General features: G+C 33.1%; 1 protein-coding gene across 12 annotated transcripts in view; it reads right to left on the reverse strand.

Annotated features, from left to right (window-relative positions):
- GPHN (gephyrin) overlaps positions 1 to 17,507 on the reverse strand; it is a 626,350-nt gene that overhangs the window by 507,857 nt on the left and 100,986 nt on the right. For all 12 annotated transcript variants that reach the window (XM_067732935.1, XM_067732912.1, XM_067732903.1 and 9 more), the window contains exon 2: positions 4,664 to 4,742. In XM_067732935.1, coding sequence (XP_067589036.1) covers positions 4,664 to 4,742 — 79 coding nt within the window. The remainder of the gene's footprint in view (positions 1 to 4,663; positions 4,743 to 17,507) is intronic.

The following is a 17,507-nucleotide window of genomic DNA, read 5'->3' on the forward strand; positions in this document are numbered from 1 at the left end:
TATATATATATATATATATATATATATATAATGGAACATTACTCAGCCTTAATAAGGAAAGAAATCCTGACACATGCTGGAACTCCCTTGAAGCAATTGTGCTAACTGAAATAAACCCAATCACAAAAAGACAAATATTGCATGATTCCACTTATGAGATTCCTAGAGTATTCCAAAACTACTGAAACAGAAAGAATGGTAGTTGCCAGAGGCTGGGAGGAGGGGAATACAGGGAGTTATTGTTTAATCGGTATAAAGTTACAGTTCTCCAAGATGAAAAACTCTAGGGATAGGCTGCAACAGTGTGTATATACTTAACATTACTGAACTGTACACTTATAAATGGTAAAATTGGTTAAAACAGTAAATTTTATGTTACACTTATTTTACCACAATTAAAAAAAAAACACCAAGAATATTGACAAGAAGTATTTCCTCATCCATAATACAATTTATCCAGAATTTATAATTAAGATTTCTTCTATTTTATTGAATCATCCTTTCTTAAAAATCACAAGAGGTCATAATTTGGTAAAATCTTTTTCAAAATCTTAACATTACTGAAGCAATTTAAAATACATTCTGAGTAACAGAAAGAAAAACAACAAAGACTGACGTAATTGTCATGTTTTGCAAAATTTTCAAGGAATATAAACCTTCCCTATTTGCCCTATAAAGAAAATTACTAATATCCTACATTATGAATTATATTTCTAGTATTCAGAGATGGACAATTCTTCTATGAATTAAACAATTCTTCCTCTGATTTACATATCACATATCTACGATGCACCAAAATTTTTAAGAGCTTTTGCAAATTAAACAAACAAGGCACATCCATCTATACCCCCCCACACACACACACACAATCAGCATCAACACAATGAGTAGCACAAACAGGTATTCAATTTCTGTTAGTCCTTTACATTCTTATGTTACATTTCCTCTTTTGATTCTTAAACAGCTTTTAATAATTTCTATAAATGAATCTGAGTTCAAATAATTATCTCTGCTAAATAGTTTATAAATAAGCAATAACAAATCTAAAGCATAAATATGCTAATATGTTTTATCTTTCATCTTCAGCAAATAGACAATGGAAATTTGAAAGCATTTTTGAGAATTATCACTATAGAGAACACAACTGATATAACTTAAAGTATGCTATAAACAGTATCTCCTGTATGCTATATACAGTATCTCTTTTTCATATAATAGTCATCTCTGCAGCATAGATAACAAGAAAAAGCAAAAATTTTTATGATTTAAATAGCACATAACTCTCCACTTAAAAAGAACAAAAATTAATTATACCATGTTAATAGTTTCTTGTATGTATGAAAATTACATATCACATTAGATACGTTTCTAACATAACATCAAGTTACATTTGACACTTTTCAATGTGCCATTGAAGACCACAACTAATACAAGAAGTCTCATAAAACAACTCAAATTGACAAATTATACATACAGCAGAGGAAATCATTCTTAAAATGTTTATAATCATAAATAGAAGATAAGTAATTAAAGCTGTTAATTGTTTATTTCAAAATTTAACACACATGCAAATTACTAAGTCAAACAAATCTTTAGGCACATTATTAGCAAAAAGTGAAAGTCAAGTTCCTCTACTTGGTCTTGTACGTAACACCTACAAGACTACGACAGAAACAAATATTCTTAGAGTAACTACCCAAAGAAGAGAGCTTGTCATGTATTCTCCTCACCACAACCTTGCCACAAGTCAGATTCTGCTCTCATTATTACAACAAATCAAAAGTTAGTAACAAGATCAGAAAGTCTTGCTTAGGGATTCACAACTTTATTTTTTTTTTCTCCTCCCATGGCATCCCTCCTTCATCATGTTCACACAATATAGCTCACTCAGTTCACTCAAGCCCAATAATTACTTTTACTACAATGATTTTACTAAAAATCTTGGGTTGTGTACTATACACAGTTTAGATAAACTACAGAGGATCTATCACATTATTCCATTAGCTTGCCATAGATATGAGTATAAAGCAGTCACTTTTGGTTCTGCCCTTTTGCTCTCCTCTGTGGCAGTAAACCTCTCAAACTTCATTCATTCATACATATACACACATACAACTCGGTTTTATTACTATACTTTGTCCACAGATATTCCATACCTGCTCATTTATCTGATTAAGACACTCTACACACCATTCTGAGTGTCAATATTGATCAGATTAGCCTGGGTTCTTCTCAACCTACTTTTTCCTTCTCTCTTTATTCTGTCTTCCTTTCTCACAGCATTAGTGATTGAAACACAGTACTTAATTTTTCTTCACACATCAACTCCTTTCAGCATCAGGAGCTCACGTAGGTGAAGCGTAATACAAATCTGCCAGGCATATTAACACAGAGCATTCATTCAATACACATATCTTATTCTAATAATATTTTTTATTTGGAACATTTATTAAAATAACATATTATACAATTTTAGCAACCCTTACACTAGTCAGGAGTACTCATCAAATGCCAGTTATTTTTTGAGGGGATTTTTGCAGAAAAGTTATTTCCGAAATATTTTCTACTTAATGTTACAACATAAACAATTCATATAGAACCAAAAAGTAGTGTACATGAACTGATGAACAAACAGTAAAGAATTACATCAAAAATCTGGGAGTCTGCGCCAGACAAGAGGTATGTACTAAGGTATGTACTAAGTCAATGTTGCTATAGAATAGTAACTCAAAATAAAATATTTCCCATCATAACAACTGAAAAAAACACATTCGTTTTCCACATCAGGCATTTCTTTCCCTACAGAATTTCAGCAAGTAAGAAATATATCTTTAAAAAATGAATTACAGTCATTAATAGTACATTTTGACAATTCTTATTAAGAAAAAAGTTCCTTCCAAATCCAAGTGTCAAGGGCAAAGACAAATTCTTGCTCACTGAATTCTTACATTCAAGACTAATGCCAAGAGACTAATGCCAAGTTAAGAGAATTATGTTAAATTAAGATATCTAGCTACTTTAAAAGAGAGACTTAGAATTATTTTGTCCACTCAATGCAGTAGTGATCTGAGATAAATTTCTCTTAGAAATTTTCTCTAAGATTAAATTCCTATTTTAGTGATAGGTGACATTATGAATATTATTCTACATTCTAGGAAGAAGTACCAAAGTATTTCAAAACACTACAACTCATTATTATAATCCAATTTTCAAGTATATTCTCCACAGCTTTTATATTATTGAAGTCCATATAAGCACTTTTTTTTCCAAAAACACTGCATTAAAAAGATATATAATCCCACTGTACCAAAAATATACCTTACAAATAATACAATGGAATAATTTATTTTATCCAAATGGGTGACATCTTTCAATGATATTGTAAAGCTTCTTCCCATATCCTCATGCACATGTTATTCAATATTCATTTACTAGGAATATTTATATCCACATAGAACAATTCTATTCTTCATTAAATATTTATAGAACTGAAAGGACAACTTATCAATCTTCCTTTCAATAAAAATCATGGAGAAAGAATATTGACAATCCTTTTGAATGAGGAAAAGAGAGACATTAAAAAAAAAACTAGAGAATTGGGATTGGAAACTCATTTCGAAACTCATTACAAAAATGAGTTCATTACAATAACTTCAATATTCAATCATTTTCACCATTCTGTCTTGTAACTATATTTTTTAATGACTTGGAAAATCATTATGAAATCAATAACCTTCAGGTTCAACACACTCCTGTGTTTTATTCCTCACACAATTTTAAATGAATTACTAGTAAAATCTGGATGAGTATAGATTACATCTGATGTGGAAGAGTAATTTTTTGTTATAATATATTTTACTGAATGCATTAAGTATCATTAAAGAAAGCATCTGCCCACACTCAATTTTCTTTCCCTGCTGCCCAGGGCTTAACTAGTATTGAATGTTTTTTTAATAAAAGGTGATCTTACTGGAAGGATATTTTCCTACAGAAGATAGTATGCATGATTTGCAGTTAATATAAAACTGAAAAAAATTGATTCATGAAATAGAAATAGAAAGTGACATTATATTCTGATATGAAATATGTTCTGATAAAGAATGGAACTGACTCATGAGCCAGAACATTAAAAATTGAAACCTACAAAACTCTTCAAAAATCTTGTGCTATACATAGTGTTCTAATGTAAAACATCAGAAATACATTCAATACAGTCAAGTATATTGTTATTACAAATAACCGTTTTACATTTGTAATTATACTTACAAATGATTATTATAAATTATTCAAAAAAGCTTAAAATTTATGTAAACAAATTCAATCTTGCCTTCCCAAGCAAAACAACTACTAATCATCTTCCCTGCCTACTATCTACTGCCACATTGGTAAGATATCATCAACCATTAGTAGATACTCTTTGAAAGTCAATCATTAATCACAACTTTATCTCATCTTCTAAAATCTCCTCAATTTCTAAACAGAAAGTGTTCCATAACTTCACTTCTGTTGAAACTGTTCTATGTGCTTCACTATATGTAACACAAATTGTCAGAAAACAAGAAATTACTCAACCTTAAATCAGTTCTGTTACAACTCTTCTGGAAAAAGTCACACAAATCATAAAGTTTTAATTTACACTTAATACTGAAAACCAAATACTTACAAAGAAGGATCTTGTACAAGATCTTTGAGATTTATCCCACTGCGATCTTCTGCAAGATTCCTGAAGCAACTATCACTCACTAAACAGGAAAAGGGGAAAGAAAAAGAAAATTAATTTTTGTTTACATTTCATTTAAATTATTACTGTCCAAAAGGAATTTTGAAATTAAAATTGGTTCTCTGGATAGGGTTTTTCTAAACATCAAGAATGATCAATTTCTAGGCCTGGTAGATTGAACAGCAAATATTAACATTCAATAACATCAATAATCTAAGCACACAGACTTTATATAAATACAATATATAAAAGAATAAACATACGAGTCTAAATTTTATTTTACTTTTACAAGACTAATTTACCAGTCCATAGTGGCAAGTCACTGCTTCCAGAACAACTAGAAAAAAAAAAAAAAAAAAGGTAAACTATCCCCCAAAATCATATTTTTAAAGACAATGGAGAACTTTGGATACAAAAAGGATAAACTAGGAGAAAAGTGCTATCTCTTCTTGGGTAAGCTGAGCCTCCTGATTGTTTCATTACTGGGAGGATTTACCATCTAGACGTAAGAACCAGACAGAGGGACACTACCAGGGAAAAGAAAAACCAGCATAGTTTGCGATAGCTCTTGGGCGGGCAATGACAGACTGGAATTCCATGGGACCCACAAGACACAGACAGTTTTCTTCTGGGAGATTTGCTGGGGCCTAGGACTGTACAAGAAGTTCTGGGGGAAGGAGAAGAGAATGGGACACAGGGCAAATAATGTTTTCTGCAGTGCAGAAGTGATTAGGAGTTAAAGTCACACTACAACAGATGGAGTCTACCACTTTCAGTGCAGAATTTCAATAGGTCTCCCCTCAAGATATTTGCTCTCAATCAAAAGCATCCCACCTTGAGAGGGGAGATGAGTAAAAGGGGGCAGAAACCAAATGGTAGAGTAAAATCTCCAACAATTTCATAGTACATTAGTACAAAGCCACAGCACAGAGGAATAACTGCAACGCAACAGGTCTGGCCCTTAAGACATTTAAAACCAGAGGCACACTGAGTATATCTAAAGCTGTCACTCAAACCACCCAGCTCAATTTGTGGCTGAGTTGAGATGGTTAACACTTAATCATTTCTTTCTAATATAATATTGAAAGAAAATAACATTTACATCAATTTCTATCCTAGTATAGACAGTATTTGGTATACGATAATAATTACAAAGTACAGGAAAGGGGACAAAATGTGACCAATAAACAGTTGAAAGTATATGCCAACCCACAGATAATACAGAATTAGAAGACAAGGACTTTAAGAAAACCATAAGTTAAAGAAGATATACAAAAAATGTTCACAGTAGATGAAAGTTCTCACATTTCAATAGAGAATTAAAATCTGTGAAAAAGAATCTAATAGTAATTTTAGAACTGAGAAATACAGTATCTGAAATTAAGAAATCTGTGGGTGGGTTTTTAGCCAACTCAACACAGCAAAACACAGGATTAGTGAACTTGAAGAGAGCATCCAAACTGAAGTAAAAAGAAGAAGAAAAAAAAAAGAACAGAGCATAAGAGACATGTTGGAATCAAACAGCTAATGTAATTGTAGTTGAGAAGAGAGAGAATGGGGAAGAAGCAATATTTTCAGAAAAAACAGCTGAGAATATTCCAAAACTGATATAATACATTACTCATTGACTCTGGGAATACAGCCAACCCTGTACTGGAAAATGTGAAAGAAAACCACCCTCAGCAAACTGCTGAAAATCAAAGATAAGAAGAAAACCTTAAAAACAGCAAGGGGAAAAAAAGGACACATCACCTTCAAAGGAAAAACAATAAAACTTGCAGCTGAGCGTCCAACATAAACTATGGAATACAGAAGACAATGGAACAATATAGTTAAAATGCTGGGGGAATATCTAGAATCTAAGTCTATACCTTGATAAAATATCCATCCCAAAATTAAAGGTGAAATAAAATTTTACTCATATAAAAGTTTTGTATTTGTAAGCATAAATATTAAGTTATTATTTCCTATTTCAATTTAACAGTTTTATTATGTATCTCTTAGCCATTTTCAATCTTCATAAGGAGGAACAAGAATATAACACTTGCCTTGTCCCTTTCAAAAATCCATTACCTAATATTTTATTCATATTTTATATTCCCTTTTCTTACAGCTCAAAATTATAAGCTCCCTAAATCTGAATCTGCCTCTAATATAAATGAAAAACGTATATAATGATGCATTTAAAGGATCTGAAGTTGAAATCAAGTTTGCAGTTTTATTATTAACTCCAAAAAGGTATCCCCTACTTTTTTTTTCCACAATGAGGTAATTTTGATCAATATATAATTTTCTCTCCATATTTAACAGACACTGATCTCAACCTGTTGATTCGAGACAAATTTCCTGCTCTTCATAATTTTAACACAAATGCTCATTACAACATTTCCTAATTAGGGCCAAAAGGAAAAAAATATAATGTTGCCACACTATAAGAAAAGTTGGTTTCCAGTTGCGTTGAACTAATATTGAAATTATAATATATTATATCATAAAATTTGTTCTCATAAAGTTTCTTGCCCAATTTGGCAAATATGAGAGCTTAGTTAAAACTTCAAGAGCCTGAAAGTTTGGGAGGCTTAATTAAAATAGAATAAACCTTTGCTCCTATAAAGGCTTATTAGTCAGCTAATGAAAATGAATTTTGCTAAAGGAGGCACTTTCTAATGTTCATATCTCATCCAAAGTTTAAGTTTAAAACAGAGCAAGAAATCTAAAGAAATTCAATAGTTTCTTAACAAATATTCTGAAACTCTACCTGCCTAATATATTTATTTTTAATAAAATATATTTAAAATATTTAAATATATTTAAAATATAAAATAAAATATATTTCACCAATGTAACAAATCTTGTTTTTGAATTATAAATAAGAACATGGTAGATTTTAAGAAGCTAGTGAACATACTTTTTTCATGTGTAAATCACACCAAAATCAATCAGTTTGGTCATCATATTTTTTTGTTGTTCTTCCCCCCCCCCCCAGTATATGCCAACAAAAGGAATTACTATGCTCTTTGTTCCAATGATTAATATCACAAAATTAAGAGCTGGTTCTTAGGAACATACATATTTTTCAAAAACTGTCCCTTTCTATGATCACAGTGTGAAAGTTAAAGGTTTAGTGGAAAATGTCATTATGCTGTAATTTTAAAATATACCAAAAAATAGGAGCACTTAATTCCTTTTATTTTGAAAATATATCAGATAGTTCAATTAATACCTGATATAAGAAAAATTAGACTAACTCCATAATTCCTGGTTTCATTTTTTTAAGATAAATCTCTATATTTTTTGTTATTCAGATGAAAATCACATAACACAAAATTAACCATTTTAAAGTGCACAATTCTGTGACATTTAGTTCATTCACAATGTTGTGCACCTCCACGTCTATTTCCAAAACATTTTCATCATCCCAAGAGAAGACCTGGTACCCGTTAAGCAGCAAGTCCCCAATCCTCCCTTCCCTTCCCCCAATCACTGGCAACCACCAGTCTGTTTTTGGTCTCTATGGATTTAATAATTCTGGATATTTCATACAAATGGAAGCATACAATATAGGACATTTTGTGTCTGAATTCTTTCACTGAGCATAATGTTTTCAAGGTTCATCCATGTACAGAGAAAAATCATTCCTCTTTATGGTTGAATAATATTCCATTGTATGTATGTACCACTTTTGTTCATCCACTCACCCTTTGTTGGCCATTTGAGCTGTTTCCACCTTTCAGTTATTGTGAAGAGGCTAAGTAAGCACACACGTACAAATATTTGTTTGAGTACCTGTTTTCAACTCTTTGAGGTATATATCCAGAAATGGAATTGCTGGATCATACGGAAATTCCATGTTTAACTTTTTGCCAATTGTTTTCCAAAGCAGCTGCACTATTTTACATTCCACCAACAATGTACAAGGATTCCATTTCCCCACATCCACAGACGTTATTGTCTGTCTTTTTAAATTTAGTCGTAACAGTGGGGTGTGAAGTATTATCTCATTGTGGTTTTGATTATATTTCCCTAATGATAAATGACGTTGAGCATTCTTTAATATGCTTGTTGGCTATTTGTGTATTTTCTTTGGAGAAATGTCTATTTAAGTTCTTTGCACACTTTTTAATTAGGTTGTTGAGTTGTAAGACGTCTTTATATATTCTGGATACTAGACCCAGACATATGATTTACAAATATCTTCTCCCATTCTGTAGGTTGTCTTTATGCTCTCTAGATGTCTTTTTTTTTTTAATTTATTTATTTATTTATTTATGGCTGTGTTGGGTCTTCATTTCTGTGCAAGGGCTTTCTCTAGTTGTGGCAAGCAGGGGCCACTCTTCATCGCGGTGCGCAGGCCTCTCACTGTCACGGCCTCTCTTCTTGTGGAGCACAGGCTCCAGACGCACAGGCTCAGTAGTTGTGGCTCACGGGCCCAGTTGTTCCGCGGCATGTGGGATCTTCCCAGACCAGGGCTCGAACCCGTATCCCCTTCATTGGCAGGCAAATTCTCAACCACTGCACCACCAGGGAAGCCCTCTCTAGATGTCTTTTAATGCACAACAGTTTTTAATTTTGAGGACGTTCAATTTGTCTATTTTTTCTTTGGTAGTTTGTGCTTTTGGTATCATATTTAAGAAACCATTGCCAAATCCAAGGTCATGAAGAACTTCCCCTATGTTTTCTTGTAAGAATTTCAAAATTTTAACTGTTATATTTAGGTCTTTTATTCATTTTGACTTAATGTTTGTACATGGTGTGAAAGTAAGAGTCTAGCTTCATTCTTTTACGTGTGGGTATCTAGTTGTTCCAGCACCATTTACTAAAGAGGCTGTTCTTTCCCCATTGAATGGCCTTGGCACTCTTCTGAAAAATCAAATACTCACAGACACATGAGCTGATTTCTAGACTCAATTCTATACCATTTATCTATAATGTCTACCCTTATGCTAATATCACACTGTTTCTATTACTGTAGCTTTGTAAGAAGCTTTTAAATTGGGAACTGTGAGTCCCCCAACTTTTTCTTTTTCAAGATATTTATGGTTACTCAGCATCCCTTGCAATTCCATATGAATATTAGGACTCTAATCCATTTCTTACACCAAATTTTTTTCCCATTTTAAGTAAATTCATTTTAAGATGCATTTGACTATTACCAATTACCTACCCTCATATGCCACTTCATATTTTTTTCCATGTTTAAGTCCTACCATTTTCTACCTCCTAGAAGAAAAGTTCCCTGAATTCTCCTAAAAAGGACGCAAACTAAGTAAAGAACTATTACTGAGCAAACTGAAGATAAAAATTGTCATGATGGAAATTTAGTAATGTTCTTAATATATCCAACCTAAAATTACAAGCCAAAATAATGCTAATATGTAAAACCTATACTATGATAACCATTTCACAACTACCAATGATGCCTGAATCTTAAGTAATTTTAAGTAATTTCAAGCTGTTGTGCACTTTGCTGTCAAAAGGTAACACATTCCCACGCTGAGAAAATTTAAAACAATAAGCGAAATCTCCTTTCCCAATAAATTTGCAACAGATATGTTTCCTGAGTTCAAACTACAGTTTGAGCAGGATTTTTTGGATCTGATCCAAGTGGAAAGAAATTTTTTCATATTTTAAAATCCACTTAATAACTATGCAACTAAGGAGCCTCCACCTTGTCTTCAATTGGACATTGATTATTCTGCAATGTAATGTACATGCTAAAAGGCAAGAAAACTTAATAGAATTCTAAAACCACATTCCAAATAATTAATGTGCTCCATTAAAATTATCTGTTCATGGACTGATATCAGTATTCACCAGTAACTATCTTTTCAATGAGTGGAAAGACATACGCAAAAATAAAACACTCCATACAAATCAGCATTAATAAATGAACATTTACAATTTATTTTGATGACAAGAAATACTAACTGTAAACTCTAATCATTCCTCACCCAATTCCATTCTTTAAATTGGTAAATGTGTATGACAAATACGGCACTTAATTATTATAATTATATTTGGATTTCATAAATTTTAGAAATTGTAAAAATACGTTTTCTTTCTTGTGATAGTAGTATATACATAATATCTTCAATTTTGCCTCTTGGCCCACAAAACCCAGAATATTTACTATCTACCCCTTATGGAAAAAGTTTACTGATCTCTGGTTTATAGGAACACAGCAGGATTACCATGCACCATACAGAGCTAGTTGATGTTAATCCCTAGCACATGCATTAGTATAGCATATTTCCATGACTATGCACAGAACAGCATAAATTACAGAACTGATTTATACTCTCCTCTATTTTTTATATCTCTGGCTAAATCCCATATCAAAACTCAAGTTATTGGGAAAACTTCCAAATATATTCATCCATCCTCATATATGTTCACCGACCAATCCTAGACAATGAGAGATCACTGAAGACTCAGTGGGGGGCCAGAAGTACCATTCTCACCTAGCAGTGCCGTGGAGAGCCTAACTCAAGTATCAAAGGAGGCCAAATGGAGAACTTGACTTCTACCCCAGCCTGGCAGTAAAGAGGAAATGACTACCTCCCTTTACCTGCCTGAGCAACGTGTGAGTAAGCCAGCAAAAACAGAAGATTTAAATAAGATCCCAGTTCATAATGTAATACCCAAAATGCCCAGGTTTCAACAAAAATATCAAGTGTCATTATGGATTAATGGAACAGAATAGAGAGCCCCCAAAAAACCCCTTACACCTATGGTCAATTAATCTTTGACAAAAGAGGCAAGAATATACAATGGAGAAAAGACAGTCTCTCCAGCAACTGATGCTGGAAAAGCTGGACAGCCTCATGTAGATCAATGAAGTTAGAACACTCCCTCACACTATACACAAAAATAAGCTCAAAATAGCTTAAAGACTTAAATATAAGACATGACACCATAAAACTCCTAGAAGAGAACATAGGCAAAACATTCTCTGACATAAATTGTACCAATGTTTTCTTAGGTCAGTCTCCCAAGGCAACAGAAATAAAAGCAAAAAGAAACAAATGGGACCTAATCAAACTTATACATTTTTGCAAAGCAAAGGAAACCATAAACAAAATGAAAAGACAACCTAGGAAATGGAAGAAAATATTTGCAAATAATGCGACCAACAAGGGCTTAATTTTCAAAACATACAAACAGCTCATGCAATTCAATATCTAAAAAACAAACAACCCAATTAAAAAACGGGCAGAAGGGCTTCCCTGGTGGCGCAGTGGTTGAGAATCTGCCTGCTAATGCAGGGGACACGGGTTCAAGCCCTGGTCTGGGAGGATCCCACATGCCACGGAGCAACTAGGCCCGTGAGCCACAAGTACTGAGCCTGCGCATCTGGAGCCTGTGCTCCCCAACAAGAGAGGCTGCGATAGTGAGAGGCCCACACAGCGCGATGAAGAGTAGCCCCCACTTGCCACAACTAGAGAAAGCCCTCGCACAGAAATGAAGACCCAACACAGAAAAAATAAATAAATTAATTTTAAAAACCCTGAAATTTGGAGTTTAATACTGAATTCTGCTTTCTAAAGAAAAAAAAAAAAAAAAAAGGGCAGAAGACCTAAACAGCCATACAGCCATTTCTACAAAAAAGACATACAGATGGCCAACAAGCACATGAAAAGATGCTCAACACTGCTAATTATTAGAGAGATTCAAATCAAAACTACACCTCACACTGGTGAGAATGGCCATCATTAAAAAGTCTACATATAACAAATGCTGGAGATGGTGTAAAGAAAAGGGAACCCTCCTACACTGTTGGTGAGAATGCAAATTGGTGCAGCTACTATGGAGAATAGTATGAAGGTTCCTTAAAAAAACTAAAAACAGAGTTGCCATATGATCCAGGAATCCCACTCATGAACATATATCCAGATAAAACTCTAATCTGAAAAGATACGTGCACCCAAATATTCATACCTGCACTATTTACAATAGGCAACCTAAATGTCCATCGACAGATGAATGGATAATGAAGATGTCATATATACATATATATACAGTGGAATACTACTCAGCCATAAAAAAAAGAATGAAATAATGCCATTTGCAGCAACATGGATGGACCTAGGGATTATCATACTAAGTGAGGTGAATCAGACAGAGAAAGACAAATACCATACAATATCACTTATATGTGGAATCTAAAATATTATACAATGAACTTACTTACAAAACAGAAACACTCACATAGAAAACAAACTTATGGTTACCAAAGGGGTTTGGGGAGGGATAAATTAGGAGTTTGGGATTAGCAGATACAAACTACTATAAATAAAATATATAAATGACAAGGTTCTACTGTATTGACAGGGAACTATAGTCAATATCCTGTAATAAATCATAATGGAAAAGAATATGAAAAAGAATATATATACAAAACTGAATTACTCTGCTGTAAACCAGAAACTAACACAACATAGTAAATCAACTATACTTCAATTAAGAAAAAAAAAGATAAAAAGTCAATTGTCATAAAAAGAACCAGGAAGATCTCAAACTGAATGAAAAAAGACAACTGATAGGTACCAATACAGAAATGATAAAGACATTTAATCACAGAAAAATAGACCCCAAAAAATTAAAAATAAACAAAGCCTCAAGGACCTATGGGACCATAAGAAAAGTCCTAACTTTCCTATCGTTTGAGTCTTAAAGGAGAGGAGAAAAAGTGCAGGGCTGAAAAAGTATTTGAAGAAATAATGCCTTGAAAACTTCCCAAATTTGGCAAAAGACACAAACATACAGATGCAAGAAGCTGAGCAAACCTCAAACAAGAGAAAGGTAATGGGGCTTCCCTGGTGGCACAGTGGTTGGGGGTCCGCCTGCCGATGCAGGGGACGCGGGTTCGTGCCCCGGTCTGGGAGGATCCCGCATGCCGCGGGGCGGCTGGGCCCGTGAGCCGTGGCCGCTGGCCCTGCGCGTCCGGGGCCTGTGCTCCGCGGCGGGAGGGGCCCCGGCAGTGAGAGGCCCGCGTACCGCAAAAAAAAAAAAAAAAAAAATTTAAAAAAAAAAAAAAAAAAAGAGAAAGGTAATGAAATCGGTACCAAGACAAATCGTGGCCAAATTTCTGAAAACTAGAGACAAAGAAAAAATCTTGAAAACAGTGAGAGAGAAACTACACCTTATCAATAGCAGAAAAACAACTCAAATGACAGGAGATCAGAAACCAGAGAAGAAAGAAGTGCTCAAATAAAAGAACTGTGAACCTACATACTATATATAGTGAAAATATCCTTCAGAGGTGGAAAAGAAATTAGGACATTTTTCAAATGAAGTTAAAACTAAGAAAATTTGTCACCAGGACACATACCCTAAAGAGCTGGGTCTGAGAAAAGATCAATTAAGTTGACAAACCTCTAACAAGACTGACAAAGAAAAAAAAAATAGAAGACACAAATTACCTATATCAGGAATAAAACAGGAGGTATATGACTACAGACTCCATAGAAATCAAAATAATAATAAAGGAATATTACAAACAACTATAAAGGAGTTAAATTTAGCAACATAAAGAAAACAGACCAATTTCTCAAAAAACACAGATTACCACAATTCACCCAATATGATATAAATAATTTGAATAATCCTACAACTATAAATGAAATTGAATTTGAAATTTAAAAACTCCCCAAAAAGGAAATCTCCAGGCTGAGATGACTTCAGTGGAAAATCCTACCAAATATCTACAGAACAATTAATACCAATTCTATACCATCTCTTTCAGAAAACAAGTGGAGGGAAAACTTCCAAATTGATTTTATGAATCTACTATTACCCTGATGCAGAAACCAAAGACAGTACCAAAAAACAAAATCCCACAAATATTTCCCATCTGAATATAGACTCCAAAGATCCTTAGCCAAAAGTCAGCAAACAGAATTCAGCAATATATAAAAAGAATTACATACCAAGACCAAATGGGGTTTATTCTAGGGATGCAAGGCTGTTTCAAAATTTGAAAAACAATTAATGTAATCCAACATAGTAAAAGGTTAAAGTACAATCACATGATCATTCAACTGAGGCAGAAAAAGTATTTCACAACATTCAGCATCCCTCCATAATAATAAAAAAAAAATCTCAAAAAAAATAAGAATAAAAGGGAAATTCATCAACTTGATAAACAGCATTTATAAAAATCTTCAGCTAAAACCATTCTCAATGGTAAAAAGACTGAATGCTTTCCCCTAAAGGTCAGGAACAAAATGAAGATGTCTCCTCTCATCACTCTTACTGAATGAAGTAATGGAAGATTTAACCAGTGCAACAGGCAATAAAAGGAAACAAAAGGCATATAGATTAGAAAGACAGAAGTAAGCTATCCCTCATTACATATAACATCGTCGTCAACAGACAAAATCTACCAAAAACTCCTTGAACTAATAAGTGAGTTCATCAAGATGTTAGGATGTAAGATCAACATATAAAAATCAACTGTATTTCTATGCATTAGCCATGAAAACATTATCTTAAAGTTAAAATATAATACCATTTACAATTGTTCAAAAGAAAATGAAATACTCGTAAGTACATCTAACAAATCTTGTACAGCACTTGTATACTGAAAATTATAAAATGCTGGTGAAGGAAATCAAAGAACTAATAAGAGAGACATATGGTGTTCATGGATTGGAAGACTCAACACAGTACACAGTAACAATACATATTCTCCCCAAATTGACATCCAGTTTAGCATGCTTCCTATCAAAATCTCAGTGAATTTTTTGTATATCTACACAATATCACTCTGAAATTCATACAGAAAGACAAAGGAACTAGAATAATTAAAACAATTTTGAAAAAGAACTAAGAGTGAGGAACCACTCTTCTAGATTTCAAGACATATAGATACAGTAATCATGAATGTGTGGTATTAGCAGAAGGATGAACACACATAATAAATAAATAAGAACACAGAACCCAGAACAGACCCAGACAAATATGCCCAACTCATTTTTGACAAAAGTACAAAAGCAATTAAATGAAGGAAAGACAATCTTGTCAACAAATGGTGCTGGAAAAAGTGGACATCCAGAGGCAAAAAAGTTTAACCTCCACCTGTGTCACACCTTAAAGAAAAATTAACTCAAACTAGATCAGAGAGTTAAATGTGAAATGTAAAATTATATTAAATTCTTAGAAAAAAACAGAAGAAAGTCTTACGGGCTAGGCAAGAATTCTTAGATTTAAAACAAGAAGTACCATCCATAAAAAGAAATATATATAAACTGTATTTCATCAAAAACTGCTGCTGTGTGAAAAATCCTGTTAGAAAAGTGAAAGAAACTACCAAAAATTATCTCTTTTTAGAACAACCAAATATGTCTGCATGTAATTTAAAATAGTTAAACCTTCTTCCTTTTAAGAAAAACCTCTGATGCTCACCTCCTTACAAAAGCATAATAGTAAAAGTGATAGAAAAACATTTATATATCTTTTATAAGTCCATAATTGAATACCTTATCCATTATGCTTTATAAATTGCTTATGTTGAATATTACTCACACTTTTTTTTAAGAGAGAAGTTTGACTCTCCTGGAAAACTGATATGATTCTTCTTTTCAGATAATGATATCCACAGGACATATTTTTTTTGTTCCTATTTTGTCTTGGTTTCCAGGATACTTAAGAGTCAAATCTAGTACTCGATTGCAGTAAAGTGTACTGGATGTGTTTAACAATTACTATTCGTGTGTGTGTGTGTGTCTGTGTGTGTCTGTGCCTCTGTGTGTCTCTGTGTGTGTGTATCTGCTTCTACCTTGTGGAAGTTATTAGATCATAATTTGTAATAAATAAATAAAAAGTCCTGTCCATTCTCAGTTCACATGGAATTAGAAATCAGTCCTGAGACTTCTGTTGAAGACAAAAATATTCTGATTTGTAAGACCTATTAAGCAATCAGGAGTTTTCTCTATAAGGAACTGGAGGCTCAGCAGCAATTCTAGCTCCTTCTCTTCTAGAAGACAAATATCAGATAACTAGCTATGGAATACAATGAGTAGTCACCAGATCTCCTGGGAAGATGCCCAACAAATTGTACATTGTATTATGAAAAAATTTTAAGAGTAATGTTTGCTGCAATCAATTTAATTAACCATAGTAAAGGACAATGCTTCTCAAACCATAACGTGCATCAGAAACATCCAGGGAATTTTTGTTTTTTGTTTTTTTAAGTACCAGAACCTCCTTCTGTCTCAGCAATTGTGAGTTAAGATTTTGGGGTATAGTCAGGTTTTAAAATCAATGGTACAACAGAAAGAACAGTAAGAGTAAAGTCTGAACAGCGACCTCAAGTCTGGTTCTATCAATTACTAGCTATATGAGCATAAGTATATATCCTTCAGACTCTTCACCTATATACACAACGGGAATAAGAATATCTGTACTACCTAATGTTCAGAATTGCTGAAAAGAGCAAATGGGTAATATGTTAAAGCACACTGAGACCTGTAAGATACCATATAAATAAGATGTATGGTTAACATTACTAAGGCAAAGAGATCAACAGGACTGATAAATGTACAATGGGTTTATAATTAAATTCAAGGTTCCTTGACTGACATTATGGAATATTTTCAAGAGTAAATGTTATTTTATTAATTTCTGAATATGTGTCTTTTATTAAAAATATCTCTTCTAACATGACAATAACCATCAGTAAGGATTCCTTTAAGGTAAAGGACTTTGAATCATGCAAATCTCAGATCATCTTCATTGGAGCTCTGTTTCCCTCATTCATTTTGTAGTCAGTATGCAGAGTTAAACC

Source organism: Pseudorca crassidens, chromosome 1 (assembly GCF_039906515.1).
Source record: "Pseudorca crassidens isolate mPseCra1 chromosome 1, mPseCra1.hap1, whole genome shotgun sequence".
NCBI lineage: Eukaryota > Metazoa > Chordata > Mammalia > Artiodactyla > Delphinidae > Pseudorca > Pseudorca crassidens.